This window comes from Anser brachyrhynchus (genome assembly GCF_964034855.1).
Source record: "Anser brachyrhynchus genome assembly, chromosome: 12".
Classification (NCBI taxonomy): Eukaryota; Metazoa; Chordata; class Aves; order Anseriformes; family Anatidae; genus Anser; species Anser brachyrhynchus.
In genome coordinates, this window is record NC_137707.1 from 2,550,858 (window position 1) to 2,568,501 (window position 17,644).

The 17,644-nt window shown below is 58.1% G+C and overlaps 1 protein-coding gene across 1 annotated transcript in view; it reads right to left on the bottom strand.

Moving 5' to 3' along the window:
- Positions 1–16,663, bottom strand: part of JPH3 (junctophilin 3) — a 50,827-nt gene extending 34,164 nt beyond the window's left edge. Inside the window, exons 1-3 of the mRNA XM_080552194.1 lie at positions 16,290–16,663; positions 15,275–15,869; positions 443–1,220 (exon numbers count right to left, since the gene is read on the bottom strand). Of these exons, the coding sequence (XP_080408320.1) occupies positions 443–1,220; positions 15,275–15,656 (1,160 nt within the window). The 5' untranslated portion in view covers positions 15,657–15,869; positions 16,290–16,663. The remainder of the gene's footprint in view (positions 1–442; positions 1,221–15,274; positions 15,870–16,289) is intronic.
- Positions 16,664–17,644: the final 981 nt, after the last annotated feature.

The following is a 17,644-nucleotide window of genomic DNA, read 5'->3' on the forward strand; positions in this document are numbered from 1 at the left end:
CCTATTATAGGGGCTAGGGAGCAACAGGTAAATAACCCAGCACGTCACAGGTGACAGCCACACGTGCCACAAGGTGACCCCAAAGTGCCATCCCGCCACGCTGCAGCCACCCTGACGCACAGCCCCCAGCGCACGCACTGCTCTGGGCGACCCTCCCTTGCCTTGCCAGGTGTTTTGGGATGGTTGGGCACCAACGGCCTGCCTGAGGTGAGCAGGAGGGACGCTTCAGCCCTGACCCACCCCATTTTGAGCAACACCCACCAGGCCTGGGCAAAGCCTGGCTCCAACAAGCAGCCCAACAACACGGTCCACATTGCGCCGACCCCCAGCAGACACCCGCCACAACACCTGCCTGCCTCCAGCAGCTTCCATCAAACATCCCCCGGGCATCTATAACACGCCAAGCCTCCCCAAAAGCCGCAGCCATCGGGTGCCACCTTACCTGGAGGCCGCGATCTCCGCTTTCTGCTTGGCGATGGTGGCCGCCCGCTCGGCCGCCTCCACGGCCCGATCCACCTTCTCGCGGATCTTGCTGGCCCGCAGCGGGATGAGGTTCTTCCTCTTGCCGCTGACCAGGACGTTCTGCTTGTACTTGCCCTCCTCCTTGGTGCCGTCGGGGAAGGTCATGCAGCCGTAGCCGTGGCGCTTGTTGTTGGCCCACTCGCCCTCGTACTTCAGCCCGTCCGAGCGCTGGCTCACCCCGAAGCCCGACCGCTTGTCGTTCTTCCACTCGCCGACATAGATCTCGGTGGTGGTGGCATCGATGTCGTCCTCGATGACGGAGAGCTCGGCCTCGCCTTCGCCCAGGCTGATGGTGGAGTTGATGTCGCTGGCGGTGGAGCTGACCGTGCTCATCCCGGCCTCGCTCCGGAACGAGCTCTGCTTGCTCCGCTGGCTGGCCAAGGAGCTCTTGGACTCGGACTTACGGAGCTTGAGCCCGCTCAGCAGCGACCGTCGGAAGATGCCCTTCTTCTTGCTCTTGAGGATCTCGGCGTCGCTGTGGGCCATGAGGACGAAGCCGCCCCGGGACACGGCGGGGCTGCCGGCCACCGCCGGCGAGGAGTCGGGGTGCAGCGCCGTGCCGTTGGTGTGCTCGCTGCGCAGGGAGTTGATGGACGTCCTCAGGGGTGACCTGATGACCGCAGCCATGCCGTAGGGAACGCTCTGCCGGACGCCGTACCCCTGGCGCATCCCTCCGACCCACTGGCCCTGGTATGTCCCTGCGGAGAGGAGGCGAAAGCAAAGAGGGGTTTCATGGCGAGGCATCCTGCGGGTGAGTGGCAGCATCAACGCCCCCCAAAACCCATTATTATTGGTAGCAAAGCGCAGCTCTGGATCCCACCCCATCACCATGGTTGTAAATTCACATTGCAGGAGGGGAAAATAAAATATCAGGGTGGGACTGCAGCACACGCTACAGCTGCAGCATGGGGATGTTAGGAACCAGCCAGGGCACTGGGGCGCACTGAGCCTTCCCTAAAGGGACTGCCCCTTAGATCCAACCTGAGTTTGTAAAAGGATCGGGCAGGGAGATGGGAATTGTAACCAGGATCAGAGTCCAACCCCGTCTGCTGCCAGCAGTGATCAGAGTGGATGGTATATTACCGTGCGTTTATTTATATACACAGCGCCTTTCATCCAGCGTGTAGCAGGAGGGAGCGGCTCTATAGAAATAAAGGCCTCACGGGGAGACATCCATGTGGTTATTATCCTCAGAAACGTGCCCCTGCCTGAACTCCTCCATTTGCGTGGGCACTCGCTGAGTTACTTAACCGGCAGTTAGCGGGCTGGGACGCACGCAGCACCTCGCCGCGACGCCGCTGCTCCGGCGTGCCGAGGGCTGTGCCTGCCCGAGAGCGGCCGTGCCGGAAAACGGGGCCAGAAGAAACCAGGCCGGGTGGGAAAACACAACCCAGGAGCGATCCTTGCCCTGCCCACCAAAATGCGTGGTGGTAATCAGCTCTCCCTGCCCCGGGTTTATAATCCCTTCCCATCCCGAAGCACGGCGATTGGCACGCTTCGTAATTTTATCTCGGTCAGTTGAACTGCGGAGCTCGTTTGTATTCTTAGGTCAGCTTAATCTTTTTGGGGCTGTCTCGCGATGCAGTGATGCACCGCCTGGCTAAGCCCTTGCCGGGAGGATTTCAAGCCCCAGGCAGGCTCCTCGCTCAGCCAGTGCTGCCGAGCCCAGCCCGGGGCAATGCTGGAGCGGGGCTGGAAGCTGCCGGCACCACGCAGTGTCAGGGCAAGGGAGTCTTATACAGTCTTAAAATAGTGAACCTCGTGTGAATCAGACCGAAACAGCCCTGATAAAAACAGCCCGGCAGATCACCTCCGGCTCAGTCCGACAGCGACTTTCCATCCCTTCTCCGCACGAGATGATCTTTGCCCTTAGCAATCAGCACCCATCAGATCCACCTGAGCTGTCTCTTTTGGCAGCAAAAATATTGTTCCCTGAGACATCCCCGCCTTGCTGCAGTGATTTCCCTCTCGGCAATTTCCAACAGCCCGGCAGAAAGGATTAATAAAACGGGCAGTGCTGGCTGTCCAGATCGCCAGCCCGGAGAAACCCTACTTCCACTGCAAGGAGCAATCCCAGTGCTGGAGCTGGGGCACCCTGATGCCCCATTTAATTCCTCACCCTGACCTTACCCCAGGGCTCCCTTAGCAGGGGTTATCGCTCACCGCTGCCTGCCTTTTCCATCAAAATGAGAATTTGCACCACCCTTCTGTGGGTTTAAATGCGTTTCACTCTCGATTTATACATGGGGAAAGGTGGAAAGAGATGAGGGCTGCTGTTTTCCCCAGTGCTGGCTGTGGTTCCCAGTGCCCTGTGGTGGGCTGGCCCCAAGGACCAGCACCCAGAGGCGCAGGCACCCATTCCTGGTGCATTGATGTTATCCCCGCGTACCCCCAAAAATGCTGGCTCCAAGCAAAGACTGCCTTGGAGAAGGGAGGCAGGGCCAGGCAGGCAGGATTTACCGAGGGTTTATAGGATTAGTGCTGGGGAGGGAGCAGAGTGCTGGGATTACGGCGGCACCGGCAGGGCAGGGCGAGGAGTGGTGCTTGGCTCTGGGGAGAAGAACAGGGGACAGACAGTGGGATGGACAGCAGAGAGCATGGAGGGGATGCTGGGCATGCCCTCACGTTGGGATTGAGCCTGTGGGCAAGGGGGCAGGGAGAAAAGGCCCTGCTTGGGATCTGTCAGAACCGCCCTGCCCAAGTCCTGGCCCCCTTTTCCTCAGCGACCCCCCCGCCCTGCTCCCCAGCCCCAGGCAGGCCCTGGGACCCCTCCACCTCCCGGCAAATCCCCAGCTGGGAACCAGAGGAAAAGGAGGCATCGTAAAGCAGGCAAGGCCCTGTGCTGCAAGCCAGAGGCAGCGGCAGAGAGCAGAACAAAGCCGGCTCGGAGCAGGCACGACAGCGCGGCGCAGCTGGAGCAGAGGCAGCAAATTGGTCCCAGCAGGTTCCAGCTGCAGCGAGTGCCTGCGCGCCTCCCCAGCAAGGCCGAGGTACCCGGGAAGCTGTCGTCTTTGCACGGCCTTACAACCTACTCCGAGGATTGCACGGCTGCCAGCAGCAGTTGCTGCATCTGCTTGGCACGGCGGAGTTTTCTAAACACAAGATGCGAGGACGCGAGGAGAGCCACCGCATCCTTGTCCCGGCCACAGCACGGAGCAGCTCCCAGCGGAGCATTCCCAAGCCCCAGATTTTGTTTCCATGGCTGTTGTTGCTCTCCTGAGCACTTCCCCAGCTCACCTCCCCAGCACCCTTCAGGACAGCTGGCCGCCTTCGTGGGCATGGCCAGCTGAAGGTGCGTCCTTCCAAGGAGCTGAGTTCTTGGAGTCCCCCCCTCCTTCCTCGCCCATCAGCACTCCTTCCTTCGTCTGACTTCATTACCTTTTTTAAACCCCCTAAATAGCCCAGGATTTGGCCACGAGTGCTGGAAGCACTCGGAGCCATCTGATCTGCATTGCTAAGCACCGTCACCTCCTCCCCTTGCACTGCTCGGCTTAACCTCTGCCCTCTCACATTTGCAGATATGTGCACAAAGCCCGATCGCGCAAGGAGCCCGGAGACTCCTTCTCCCTGCAGAGGAAACGGGATTTTATGGCTTTCCACTTTCCACGACCACCGAAGCAGCAGCCATTTCTGCTTTGCAGCTCTTTCCTTGCTATCAATAATTGCAGAATGCTTCCCAAAGCATTAATTGCATGAGGTTAATGGGGGGGATCGCACAGGGGAAAATGCTGCATCCCCAGGGCTGGGCGCTAAGCACGGATGGGAGCAGAGGCACAGCAGGAGAGCGCTGGGCAGCCAAGGGAAAACATCTCAGCCACCACTGTCCTGCTGGAAAGAGGGACGGATCCTGCCCTGGGAGTGGGAATTTTGCCATTTACCATAACGGCAGCAAAATGAGGGCCTGAGGGGATAAGCAGAGGGGGAGGCCAGGCTGCGCTCTCTCTTGCAGTGGTTTTACCCCAGGGAAGATTTCCTGACTCCTGGTGTAACCACTCCAGAGGGATTTGGCCAAGAACAAGGTGATGCCAACAAAAGTTGGGATGCGGGCATGCACGTGCCCGGATGGGAGGGGAGGGGATAACCCGAGCCTGGGGGAACGCAAATAAAGTTATCCTGAACGACGGCTCAGCAAGAAAACTTCCAGAGAACAGCAGATGGAGCATGAGAGAGGAAATGGGACTGCGCGAAAGACAAGGAAAGTCAGGAGGGGATGGAAACGTGGGGAGAAGAAAACAGGCGATGCCGTTGCTGGCCACTTCCACTTGTGGTTTGTAGCCTGTCCTCATTTATTTATTTATTTAATTTGGCTCCCTCCTGTTGGAGCAGGGCCGGGTGGTTTCCAAATGGCTTTCCAAGCTCCTGCAGGAATTTCCATCGCCCTCAGGACCATGCAGAGCCCCGTCCTCAGCCAGAGCTGGCAGGGACGAAAGCAGCAAGGGAAAAGTCGCTGGCTCCCAAGCCTCGTTCCTAAGTCTCGAGCAGCTTGTAAGTTCTTGAGCACTGACAAGCACCGAAGAGCAATCTAATTTGTTGCAGTTATTCAGCGCTTTCTCAGCATTTGGCTCAGGAAGCGAAAACTCATTCTGGGAAGAGCGCAGGGAGCCCACGGGGCCGCTCCCATTGTCCCCATAACGCCACCAGCCCCGACACCGGGGTTCGCCCCGCGGCAGGGGTGAAGGATGGGCGCCTCTTGGGGAGGCGAGCAGGACCCCGAGCAAAGCCTCCACGTTCCCTGCTGGAAACGGGGATCGCGCAGCAGCACTCCGGCAGCTCAGCCGGGAATTGGGCAGTAATTAGCTCCTGTTTGCAAAGTGAGGCTCTGCAGGCACCGGGAAGAACGACGTGTCTCCGTTCACTTCCTCAGCTTTGCCAAGGAATTTTGGGGGTTTTTTGCTGGAGGAGGAGACCCGTCCCCGTCTCCACCTCCTCTCCCGCACCTCCTGCAGCAAGGTCCGTGCGGGACCGTGTGGCTGAGGACCGTGGGGACGCAGAGGGGGCTGGCACGAGGTCTGGTCGAGGATGGGAAGTGGCAACCAACACACGGCTTGGTCTTTCCACGCAGAGCATGCCAGCCTGGGACCTCGCCTCACTGATGCACTTTGTGCCGGGTACCTTTAGCAAGGTGACAGAAGAGAGCCATCGAGAGGGAACAGAGAACCAAAACGCCTACGAAATGGCATTTTTTGGCCCAGATGGGGACAACCCACGGCGCTGCACCCAGCAGGTGATGGTGAGGAATGTCATGGGGTGGAAAGTGCCCGGCTTTGCTGCTTGCTGTCCCAAGCCTAGGGGCCTCCTGCCGCCCGTCCTGCTTATGGTGAGCTCGTGAAAACCAGCGAGGACACCCAGGGGAGTCCAAATTTTAGATAAACAGGCAGCACAAGGGGGTTCCTTAGGGCACACCAGGGCAACAGGGAGGTTTTGAAGGACGCAGGGGGTAAGATGGGCTGTCTGCAGCCCAGTGGCACCCATGGGGCTTCCCTTGGCCAAAGGTAGGATCACCAGCTTGTACAGAAACCCGTCCTGCCTCCAAAATGGTGCTAGAAGGGGGCAGGACATCAGGACTTTGGGGGCTGCAGTGGCTGAATTTTCTTCCCTCCCTCCCCCCCTATCCAAGGCGCTGGCATTTTGCAGGCTGCTGCTGAGTCCTTTGGCTCTACTCCAGGAAAACCATTAAGTCGGAGCTGTCGGGATTGAAGCCTGCTCACCAGCCTGTCCCAAACCGAGACCGCCAGCTCGGTGTCCCATGGGACAGAGCCCTGGCAGGGGCACAGCTCACGGGAGGTCGATGCAGATCTGCCCGGCCTCGCTCCGCTTCACTTTCTTGCACTGAGAAATTCAGAGGGTTACACACAATGTCGTAGACGTTAAGGCTGAGTTAAGAAATTTAGGGTTAGGGGTCAATGCAGGGGATTTCCAGGTGAGCTCAAATCGGATGTGGCTGCCCAGGTGGTCGGTCACAGACCACGGAGCAGCAGGCTTCAGGAGGCAGGTGTCTCTGTAGCCTCTGCCCCTTCCTGGAAGCACGGCCAGTGCCGCTTGGTGTGGCGGCCGTGTTTAGCAGAGGCAGCCATCCAAAACTCCCAGCTTGCTTGTGCAACTCAGCAAAATTGGGAAATGAGGTCTGAGTTGTCCGAAGCACCCGTCTGCCATTCACAACCCAGCAGAAGTAATTAGGCCTTGCAAATGGCTGGTTTATCTTGCGGAGGATCCTTCCTGGGATGCTCACCTCCTCGCTTATCGCTGAACTCCGCCACGCATTAATTAAAGACGTGCGACGGCAATAATGACGCCGACCCCGAATTGCGACGCCAGGAGCAGGTTTTACAAATATCTGGGAGCTGGGTCTGGGGCAGAATTCATGTAAGATGCTCAAAGAGCAGGTTTAGCCTTGCAGAAACATCCCAGAGAGAAGATGGGTGGGGGAAAAGAGGGCTGGAGGACGCTCCGGCAGCTGCGTCCCCTTCTCCTACTGCGTTAGCTCAGCCCCAGGACCGGTGGGGTGGTGATGGGGACATCCTCTTTGGCCACCTCAACTGATCTCTGGTAGCCAGGGTGCCTCGCTAGTAAAGAGGTGCAGCCAAAATGTGCAGCCTGCTCCTCCTGAGCATGCACGTGGGTGCGTTTGCTACCAGCGCATCCCCTGAGCTGCCCATCCTGCAGGACAAAGCACCGCGCCGCACAGCGGTGACTTGCATTTCCCAGTCTGTGAGCAGCAATCACTCCCCAAAAACACCAACCTACATCCCCCTGGCATGGTACGGAGGGCTAGGACTTGCCACCGGCATTGCCCGTGGGGAAGGGTGGGCTGAGGGGTGATGCATGCGTGCAACGCCTGCAAATTGCCTGCCCCCAGCCCTGCCGAGGGTCCCCGTGCCTTGGCCATCACCAGGTCATGCTGAAAACGTGGCGCTGTGTCTGCTGGGGCAGCCTGGCCGCTTGTTAGCCAAAAATCCGCTCTGGTGAGTGCTCACACAGGGGAGGATACAAGGTATGGATTTTTGAGTATGCAAATCTGATCTGCAGGCACAAACACGTGATGGATGTTAGTCATTGCCTAATGCCAGGCTGCGCGCAGACAGGCACCATGGGCAGGGAGGTCTGTGGGGGAGAGAGGGAAGGGATGGGGGATGAGATGGGAAGGGATGAGGGATGGGAAGGGTAGGAAAGGGTAAGGAAGGGCAGGGAAGGGTAGGGAAGAGTAGGAAAGGGTAGGGAAGGGAAGGCAAGGCAAGGCAAGGGCACCTGCCTCCTCCTCGCCGGATGCAAACAGAGACAACTCTGGCTGAAACACCACCGAACGGGACTGCTCAATGGGTCCTCTGGGAGAATCATCAGAAATGCAGACTCACGTGGTGGGAATGCATTATCTGAGGATATCAGCCCCATCCAAATCGTGGCGAGCCCTTTATCTTCATCTGCCCCAAAGGTCCTTCGCAAACAGCTTAGAGATCAGCAGGGCGAAGCTGCTCCCCTCACAAGCATTAACGTGCGTCGTGATACAGCACAGACTGCTGATTTCTGCGCTTATGGCTGGGAAATTGAGGCAGGGGGGATGATCTCCAAAAAAACCTGATGCATGCCTCCTTCCGTGGGCAGTAAACGGCTCTGCACTTCCACAGCCGGGCAGGGGACGGGGCGAGGACCCGAAGCCGATGCCCTCCCTCTGCAGATAGCAGCAGGAATCGAGCCAATTTCCGCAAGCACTGGCCGGGGATGAACACACGCCCTGGTAACATCAAGGTCCTGAGCCCTGGAGGGGAGGACGAGCAAAGCAGCAGCACCCGGTGCTGGCTGCTGCAACCTGAATTCATTTTAAGGGGGCCCGAGACGGGATGGCTGTAGCAGGAGGGATGGCAAACCCATCACCATCGCGCCCAGCACCTTTATTATAGCTAATGTGCTCCTCTCACAAAGCAGAGTGAAATCGGGCTAATGCTTAGCCCGTTAATCCCCCGGCGCTCTAATCCTCCTCGCAAACTCTCTGATCTCACCCCATTTCTCGGCAGGGCTCGCGGGGGTTAGGGCTAGTTCCTCGGCACTCGGGATGGGTGCTGCGTGCTGGTGCTGGGGTTTTTTGGGGGCTGTATCCCTGCGAGGTGCAGGAGATGCTGAGTGGTGCCCAGCTGCGCATCCTACAGGTGGCAGCGACCCCGGGGCGGGGGAAGAAGCTGCCCATCATCCTGAAGCTGCAATTTATCGGAAAAATCCGTGTCTGTGCCAAACGCTGGGCTGCCATCGGGGTCAGGCAGCAGGATGTGCACCAGCAACCCCCCAAATCCCAAAATCATTCAACAGCTTCTCGTCGTGCAAGGCAGGGCACAACAAGGGTCCTCGGCTCACCCCAGCCCTCCGCTTTGCAGCGCCAGAGCACGATCATAATCTTTTTTATTATTATTATTTCCCATGAAAGAAAATGGCCAAGGCCTTCTTCAGGCCGGGGAACCATCCCGCCCACCCAAAGCATTGCCCTGGGCAGGGAATCATATCCTTATTGCGATCATCTTCATGTGAATATTTGCAAAGTTAGGGGCCGTGCGCTCGCTGCTCGCTCGTTCATGAAAATTCATGATGCTCTGCTGTACGTTAGGAGCAAGTGGAACCTCTTCAGGGGATAATCCCGGGAAAGGAGTGACTGTTCCAGGGGAATGATCACGCATCAATTGCAACTTTTAAGTATTTCGATTCAAAGGCCAGAGTCTGGGAGGAGAAGCCACTATTACGCCCCAAAATACAAACATTTTCCATTCGAGTGCTTTTTTTTCCTCCAAGCTCCCCTTTTCCATCAACAGTTAAACGCTCGGATTGTATCTTAAACAACGTGCTGGAGCAGCAAAAAAGTATCGCCAGTCTCCTAACTATTGCAAAGTCCTGCAAAATAAACCCTTTCCTGGTCAGGATGTCAGGCAGTGCCACAGCCAGACCCCAAAAGCTGCCAAATCTCACACGACAGATCCCAGACCACCTCCGTCCCCTGTAAGACCAGCACCAGCACCACCCTGCCCGGCTTCTACATGTTCATGCCTACGGTAACGCAGACCATCCCCCTGCATCAGCGCTACCTGACTCAAGGCGTTCAAAATTAATCAGGTTAATTTTAAAATCGAGGCTTTTTTAAACAGAAGGCATTTTTAGCTCCTGTCTGCTGGCTCCCAAGCCTGTAAGAATGACTTTTCTGCAACAGTCTGGGTGGGAACCTTCTTTCAAAAATGAAGCCGAAAATCTTGCAAAAAAATCACATGATTCCACAAGCTGGAGCTTCAAGGAAAAAAATGTTCTGCCACAGGAGCAGATGTCACAGAGCCACGAGGAGCCCCAGGGGACTTCGAGTCCACTCCCCCTTAGTATATCCGAATACCCCACAATTGGCTTTAAAAGCCACGAGGAACCCCAAAGCAACCCACACGGCACCTCCGCGGTGCTGCTGTGCCCCGCTTCTGCACCCTGGAGCCAACTTCCATCGGGGCCAGGAGACCTCAGCTTTTCCCCAAAGGAGCCCAGCGACAAAGCCCCGTCCCCAGCAAAGCTCCCGGTGACCCCGTTGGTGCAGGATGAGGCCCTAAACCACCATCAGGCAAATAAACGATCCTCGTGTTTTCCCTGCCCTTTGGCTCAGGTCAAGCCCTCTTGCTAAGAGGAGAGGAAAATGTTCCCCAACCAGCCTGAAATGCTCGGATGGAGAATTTTCCGTATCGCTCCTACGGGGCGATCCGAATGAAAAAGGCAAGGGGCGTTTATAGGGCTGTCATGAGTTGCCAGAGACAGTGAACACGGATTTGTGAAACGATTTTAGAATTGGGCTTCAGGACTCGGCATTAGCAGTCGGGGGGAGATGTGTAAGGGGGGGCAGAGTGCCCCAAGGTGGGGTCCCACGTTGTCCCCTGGGGCACCACGTGCCAGACAAAATACCAACGTGGGTCTCAGCCCGTCTGGCAGTTTTTATGTCCTGTACTTTTCCCTGGGGTCAAAATCCTTCTTCTTCTGTCCTGAGCTGTACCTGAAGCTAAGCAGCATGTTCCAGTGAGATAAGTAATTAACATGAGTTCATATCATTTATTTTTAATGAAGCCGGTCAGAAGCTTCATTTAGCATTTCGATTCATTTTTCCACATCCAGCGTGTCCTGATGCCTCAGTCGTTGCTCTCCTGGTGTCACCGCTGCCTTGCAAGCATCCTCTCTACCAAATGCAGATGGCAGGATGCTTTACAAATGAATTGCACAGCTTTCCTTTAATTACCAAGTTCTTGGGGGGTCAATAGGACCAGCCAGCTCTGTGCCTGGGTTCTGCAGGAACCTGGAGGATCGGGGACCGGGGCACATTTGTATTTGCTTGCTGCCGCCCACTACTTGAAGTGCACCAACAATTCGTTCCCAGCAGCAAAATAACACGAGAGCCGATACTTTTAAGGTAATTCTGACATCCACGCTATGAATAGATCGCATGGAAATTCGCCCTCGCTAGCTGGTTCCCTGCAGCTGTAGAGAAACCTGTGACCAACCCCTGGTACGGGTGGTGGTTGTCATCCCAAAATGACCTCTGGGCTAAGGCAAGGGGGCCGCGTCCCCTTCCTGGACAGCAGCATCTCTGGGTCTTCCCCACCGAGCAGCCCTTTATGCCTTTTTGCAAAAAAACCCTCATGTTTTCATCCCATCAACCACCTGAAAACCATTTGGTTTGTGGCTCCCAGTGCTGCGAGTGGCTGGAGGTGTCACTGGTGCCACCGCAGGGGCACTGGTGACACTGGGGGACGTGGGGCACGGAGCCAGCACGGCTGCTCCCACTGCACCGCTCCCCTCTCCCCACCGCTCGCAAAGCACAAAGATTTGCCAGCCCGGGCCAAGAAAACCCACTTGCCTACTCACACGGTGCTAACAATGAAAACACTAATTATATTTCACTCACCTATCAAAGGGATGATTCATTTAGGTGAGTGGGCACGGAGGATTACACAAGACGAATGCCGAGGTGCGACCGCCCGTCCCTTCGGGGTGGCCCTCCCGAAAAGCGGTGCTGCACGGAGCCCATGGGATGGGGTGGGCTGAGAGCAGAAGGGGCACAGCACGACCCCAGTGAACCACGGACACCTCCAGGCTGGGGAGCTGCTCCCCAGGGGCTGCCAGGCACCAGGGACCCCGGAGAGGGGCTGCTCTCGGTCCTGGATGCCACTCAGCTGGGATGGGCAAGGAGGGGACGGCGGCTTTGTCAGGGCTGGAATGGGCGAAAGCAGGTTTAGGGCTTCCTCCTCTCCCTCAGCCCCATCTTTTCCACTCCCCCACCACTGTTTGAGCAGCTAAACCCACACCCAATGCACGGCCCAAGGTTTTCTCAGGGATTTCTGTGGCAAGCCTGTGGTCAAGAATCAAACCGTGCCTTCAAGGTTCCTCTCGCTTCCCCCCAAGGTAAAATCACAGAGTGTTTTCAAAGTGCCACGGAGTTACAGAAAGGTATCACGAGGCCAGAACCAGACGAGATGTCTCCTGAGAGTCTCCAACGGGAGGCCTCCACACCTTGGCTCCAGAGAGCTTCCCCACCACCAGCTCCATCCCTGCTCATCCCACTCCCTTTTGCCCGAATCAAGGGACCTGTGCAGCTGCCGACCTGTGGCCAGGCTGGATCCAGCCCACCAAACGAGCCTTGCAGCTCCAGCACCCGACCGAAGCAATCCTCAGAAGCCCGTTTTATGTAATACCAGCCTGCTGCTGGCTGGGGCAGGAGGCGTCGGGCATTTTTGGCAGAAGGACGAGGACGCACGGATGGGCAGGGACAGTGCACGCCTGTGCCACAGGTGCACGGGCATAGGTCGGGCGTGCAGCGATGCCACGGAGATCTGGCACGGAGCTGGCTCCCTAAGGGAGCAGAGGGGCTGTATTTGTGCCCGGTGCACCACGTCCACACGCAACCACGCGGCTGGGGGCAGGTGGACCACGGGCAGGGGTCCGAGAGCCCCGGCGGTGCGCTTTGGGCACAGCACGTGCGCGCACAGAGGGGCGAAGCGGCGTCGCGGCGTGGGGAGGAGAGGCGTGCGTGCACGGCGATGAGTGTGTCGGCGTGGGAGGTGTGAGCTCGGCAAGCTGCACGCGGGGGCAGCGTGCGTGCGGGCGCCAGCACCCGGCGTGGGGGGGGCGGCGCCTGGGGCTGCCAGCGGAGCCGGGGTGGCGGTGGGTGGCCGGGGGGGGGGGGAACACACCGCTTGCCATACCCAAGCCAAACACGTCAATGTGTGTGCACGGGGCACGTGAAATATTGTTTCCCCAACAGCACTGGCGATGGCTGGTGGAGTTTCGGGATTGGCCCTTACCCACTGTCATGAAAGGAAATGGTAAAATTGGAGTGAAAAACCACAAATTCCGTGGCATCTTGCTTCCTAAGCCGTGCTGCGCATTTCGGGACCCATCCCCTAGCCCTGGTTGATGTGCTAAAAAAAAATAAAAATGCAAGGGATGAATATTTATCTGTGGGTGGCAAGTGACAGATGCTGGGGCGAGGATTCTAGGATACTTCAGTTTGATGGAGGTAATAACTCGAGCAGATTAATGAGAAACATCCTTCCCAATAGTTGCCTCTTCTGTACAATCCCTATGCAGTCGCCCCGGCTGCACACATGGGCTTCTTGTACCCAAACGCACAAAGTTCATTAAGGTTCGGTGTCCAAAAGGCTGGAGATTTGCACCCACAGTTGGGAAAGGCTCCCTGGCTACTTGCAACCGAGTTCATGAAAGTGCATCCTCGGCCGGGCTCCGCCGCGCCGCGGTGGCTGCCAGGACAAAAGTGGGGACCGCGGGCATCGGGGCGAGCAGGAGCCCGGCCGGGGCGTGCAGCATCCATCCCTGGTGCCAGCAGCCTGGGCACAAGCACCACGGCTCCGGGTTGCCCCAGCACCACCATTCCCTCATCCTGGCGTGGTTTGCAGAGTCCCCAGGGGACAGCATTTTGCTACAGACCTCTTCTCCTGCCGATCTTACACCTCCTCCTAAAATGACAGCCGTGCACTAGATGTTTTTGGTCCCAACCGCGGAGAAGCCAGCCTGGCCTGACAAGATGGAAGAAGCTCTTTGCTTCTGGTAGCTTCTCAGAAACCAGGAATGGCTCGTTCACCCCACGCTGGGGATGCTCCCCAGGCTTCCCAAATCGCTGCCGTGCTGCGGCCGATGGGGAACAGGCAGGGCTGAGCCCTGGGTGGGGACAAGAGCGCGCGTGGGGACATGGGGACGGGGCCAGCCCCGCGACAGCCAGCCCTCGGAGACCTGTGGTTCGTGCAGCTCCTGCCCGCCTTCCTGCAAATGTCCCCGGCAGGGGCCGGGTGCTGGCAGGGGTGCAGCGAGGCGGCACGCGAGTTCAGGGCACGCAGAAAATCCCCCACATCCCCTCCTGACCCCGCCGAAGGCGAGAGACCGTGACTGTGCTCCGAGCGAGCTTTATTCCCAGCCGAAGGGCTGCCAGGATTTCGAGATGACTCGCAAAGACAAGCCCAACAGCTTCCAGCTAAAACCCCAGCATTATTCCAGGCATCTGAAACAAAAGGTTTCGGCTCTGTTTTCCTCCAGGAGAAAGCCACCGGTACGAAATTATCTTTAAAAATAAAGAGCTCGTTCCACCTTTCCCTCAGGGAGCAGAAAAGGGCAGCTGCAGGTGCCATTTAATCTCGCCTCCCCGTACAACCACAAAGCAGCACACTGGGGTTTTCTAGAGAAAGCTCTTGCAGCACCTTTCACGAAGGCTGCGATGGAGCTCATCAACACTGCAATTTCCTGAACGTGGCCGTCCTGGAAAAAGATAACGCCTTAATAAAAAAAAAAAAAAAGGAGCCTGCTTTAGATGAACACGCTCACCCGAAAAACAACGGGGCGGCACTGCTGAGAGCCCCCGGCTGCCGGCAGGTAGGCCCGGCTCGTATTATGGAGGCAGTTTAGATGGAAGTAGCCACAAAACATCAGGGAGGATGATACAGCCACTTACGGCACAGCACCAGCTGGTTTTCCTAGTTTGGCCTTAAAGCCTGTTAGGCCAGCAATTTTTGATCACTCCAATTGGGTTTTCATGTTTTTTATTTAATCCTAGCTTCCCCTCCACATCTCGTTAAGCCGTGTTGACGGCAGAGAATAGCTTTTGTGATCCCTCTGAGCCCCTACGCTAAGCATTAAGCCGTAAACTAGGAATGTAAGACTCTTGTCTGAATTAAAGTCTTTTGCCTGGTATTATTTATTAAGTGTGGGGCTGCGTTTGGAGGGGCTGCAAGGCAGGGCGTGCATGCAACGACCTCGACCCCTCGCCAAAAGCATTTGCAGCAAAGGAGCTGCAGGGATCTGCCCCAGATCCCCCCGCTCGCTCCAGTCCCCTCTGCTTTGCTCCATCCGCTCCACGCCAATCCTACAGGTTACAGTGGTGCAGTCATCACTGCGAATCCCATGTGCAACTCGGGCTGTCTCCCAGCAGCTTGGCCCACCCCGTCCTCCCACCCCGTGGGCGAGGGCTGGGCACACCCCGTGCCCCAGGGCCAGCACCCCAAAAAAGCCCTGCCAGTGTCAGGGGAGAGGGCCTGGTGCTCGGAGAACGTATGGGGCTACCTGTGGCAAAGAGCTGGGCTGGTGCCACGCGGGGCTGGTCCCTTGTCTCCCGTGGGGCGCGAGCATCCGAGCATCCCTGGCTCCAGGCGGGCAGGCTGCAAACTCCCAGGCGCCAGCCCAAGCACGGGGGCTGGTACCCACACATCGCATCCCGCCCCGGCTCGGAAGGGACCAATGCATCACCTACCTCCATCCGAGTAGGTCTCTGTCCCGTAGCCATCCTGTAATCCATTGCTCCAGGTGCCTTCGTACTTGGCCCCGTTTCCAGTGCATTCTCGGACCCCGTACCGTCCCTTAAATCCATGGGTCCACTCGCCTTTGTACACCCACTTCCCCTTGCTCTCCATGCCAATGCCATGGCGCTTGCCCTGCGCCCAGGTGCCCTGGTAAGTGTTGCCGCTGGGCCAAGTGTAGACCCCCAGCACCTCAAAGCCGTGACTCCAGGAGCCCGAATATTCACCTTGACCCTTCGGGCCGGTACAGATTCCGTGGCCATGAGCCTTTCCGTCCTCCCAGCCTCCACAGTACGACCCTCCATCGTCAAAATTAAACCTTCCCCCACTGGACATGCATGTAATTCGGTTTGCAAATCCCCCAAAAGGTGAAAAAAAAAAAAGAATGCAGGAAATAAAACGGGAACGATGACTTGGAAAAAAAAAAAAACTCAAATCAGATCAGATTCGATCGAAATCATGCACCAGATCCAGGCAGCTGCTTAAGCCAGTTTCTTGTGATTATTCATTCTCTGGGAGTATGTTCGGGATCAGTTCTCTCTTCCCCTGCTGTGGAAACAGGATCATTAAAAAAAAAAAAAATAGCAGCAAGAACAGCAGCAGCTATTGGGTTTTGGTGCAAACGACTCCACCTAAAAACCATCCACGGCAGGGAACGGGGGTGGGGGCAGGAAAAAAAATAAAAAAAAGGGGGAGGGGGGGGGGGAAGGAAAAAAAATATATATATGTAAAAAAAAAAAAAAAAAAAAAGAGAGGCCAAATGCCAAGAGAGCGAATTGATGCCCCGGCCGGCTGCGGAGCCCGGCGCCCCCCGCGGGGCAGGGCCGCCCCCTCGCCCCCCCCGGGACCCCCTCGCCCCCCGGCCCGGCGTGGGGGGGCCCCGCGGGCGGCTGGCAGCGGCACTGCGGGGGTGGCGACCGCAGCCCCCCGCCCCTAAAAGCCCGGCGCCTCCTGCGCTCCCCGGCAAACCTGGCTGCGGCTGCTGCTGCTGCTGCTGCTGCTATTGCTGCTGCTGCTGCTGCTATTGCTGCTGCTGCTGCTGCTGCTGCTGCTGCTGCTGCTGCTGCTATTGCTGCTATTGCTGCTGCTGCTGCTATTGCTGCTGCTATTGCTCCTGCTGCTGCTGCTGCTGCTGCTGCTGCGGTGGCCGCTGGCCCAGCCCAGCCCAGCCCGCATGCCGCCCCCCCCGGGGGGCTCGGGGTGGAAGGGGCGAGGGTCTCCGCTCGCCCCACGGCCTCCCCCTTCCTTCCTTCGCCTTCCCTTCCCTTCCTTCCCTCCCGCGGGGCTAAATCCTGCTTAGGAGCGAGCGGGGATCCTGGGCTCTCCGCTCTGCCTCATCGCCGGGCTCCGGGTGGATTTAAAGAGACAGCGGCTGCGTCGCCACAGCCTCCTGCCCCCCCCTTCCCACCCCCCCACCCCGCTTTATTCCTCGCCCGTCTTCCTCCGAGCCTTCCCCACTCGTGGCCGGGACGCGAAGGGGGCGGCCGGACCCCGCTGTGGGGTCAGGGGCCCCCCCCGGGGTGCCGCGCTCCGCAGCACGGATCCCAAATTAATTCAGACGTCCTCTCCCTGCGGCACGGCGCGAGGGTCCCCGGCCTTGGGCTGGAAGGAGCGAGGCAGCGGAAGGCCCACGGTGGTCGCGTCCGAGGAGTATTTTCGGGGCTGGGGGAGACGCTGGGAGGAGGAGGAGGAGGAGGAGGAGGCGGGGGGTGCAGCGCGCCTCGCACCTCTGGGGCGCGCGGGGTCCCGGTCCCGCAGAGCACATGGTGCTGGCGGAGCACGCCACGCGTTTGTTCGCGTGCGTCGGCGTGTTTGCATCAGCGCACGAGGGCGGCGAGGCTCGCGTATCGAAGGGGGAGCTGCGCCGAGCAGAAATTAAAACGACGCGCACACGCGCCTGCAAAAGCAAAATCCGCGCATCGTACGAAAACGCGGTGCTTCTGGAAAATATCCCCGCCTCTAGTAGCAGCGTCGGATGCAGCGGCTCGTGTTTGCATGCTGCCAGACCCACTGCTGTTCCTGGTGCTGGTTCTCAGCCCGGACTTGGATTTGGGAACCTGGCTGGGCAAGGAGGCCAGGAAAGCAGCGGGATTTCAGCCCATGAGAATCCCCCAGCAGCAGGGGCCGGGTGGGCACCTGCCTCCCGTGCCCACCTACGGGGACCTCTCCAGCTCCAGCTTCCCATGCAGGGTTTTTTTTTCCTGGCTGGATGTTTTTTTTTTTCTTGTCCAGTTGCTGAAGCACAAAGCCACCCTCGTCTGGGGGAAAGGCGTCCTCTTCGCCAGAGCCGGAGGGATGCGAGCAGGGTGGGTGGAAATTCTCCC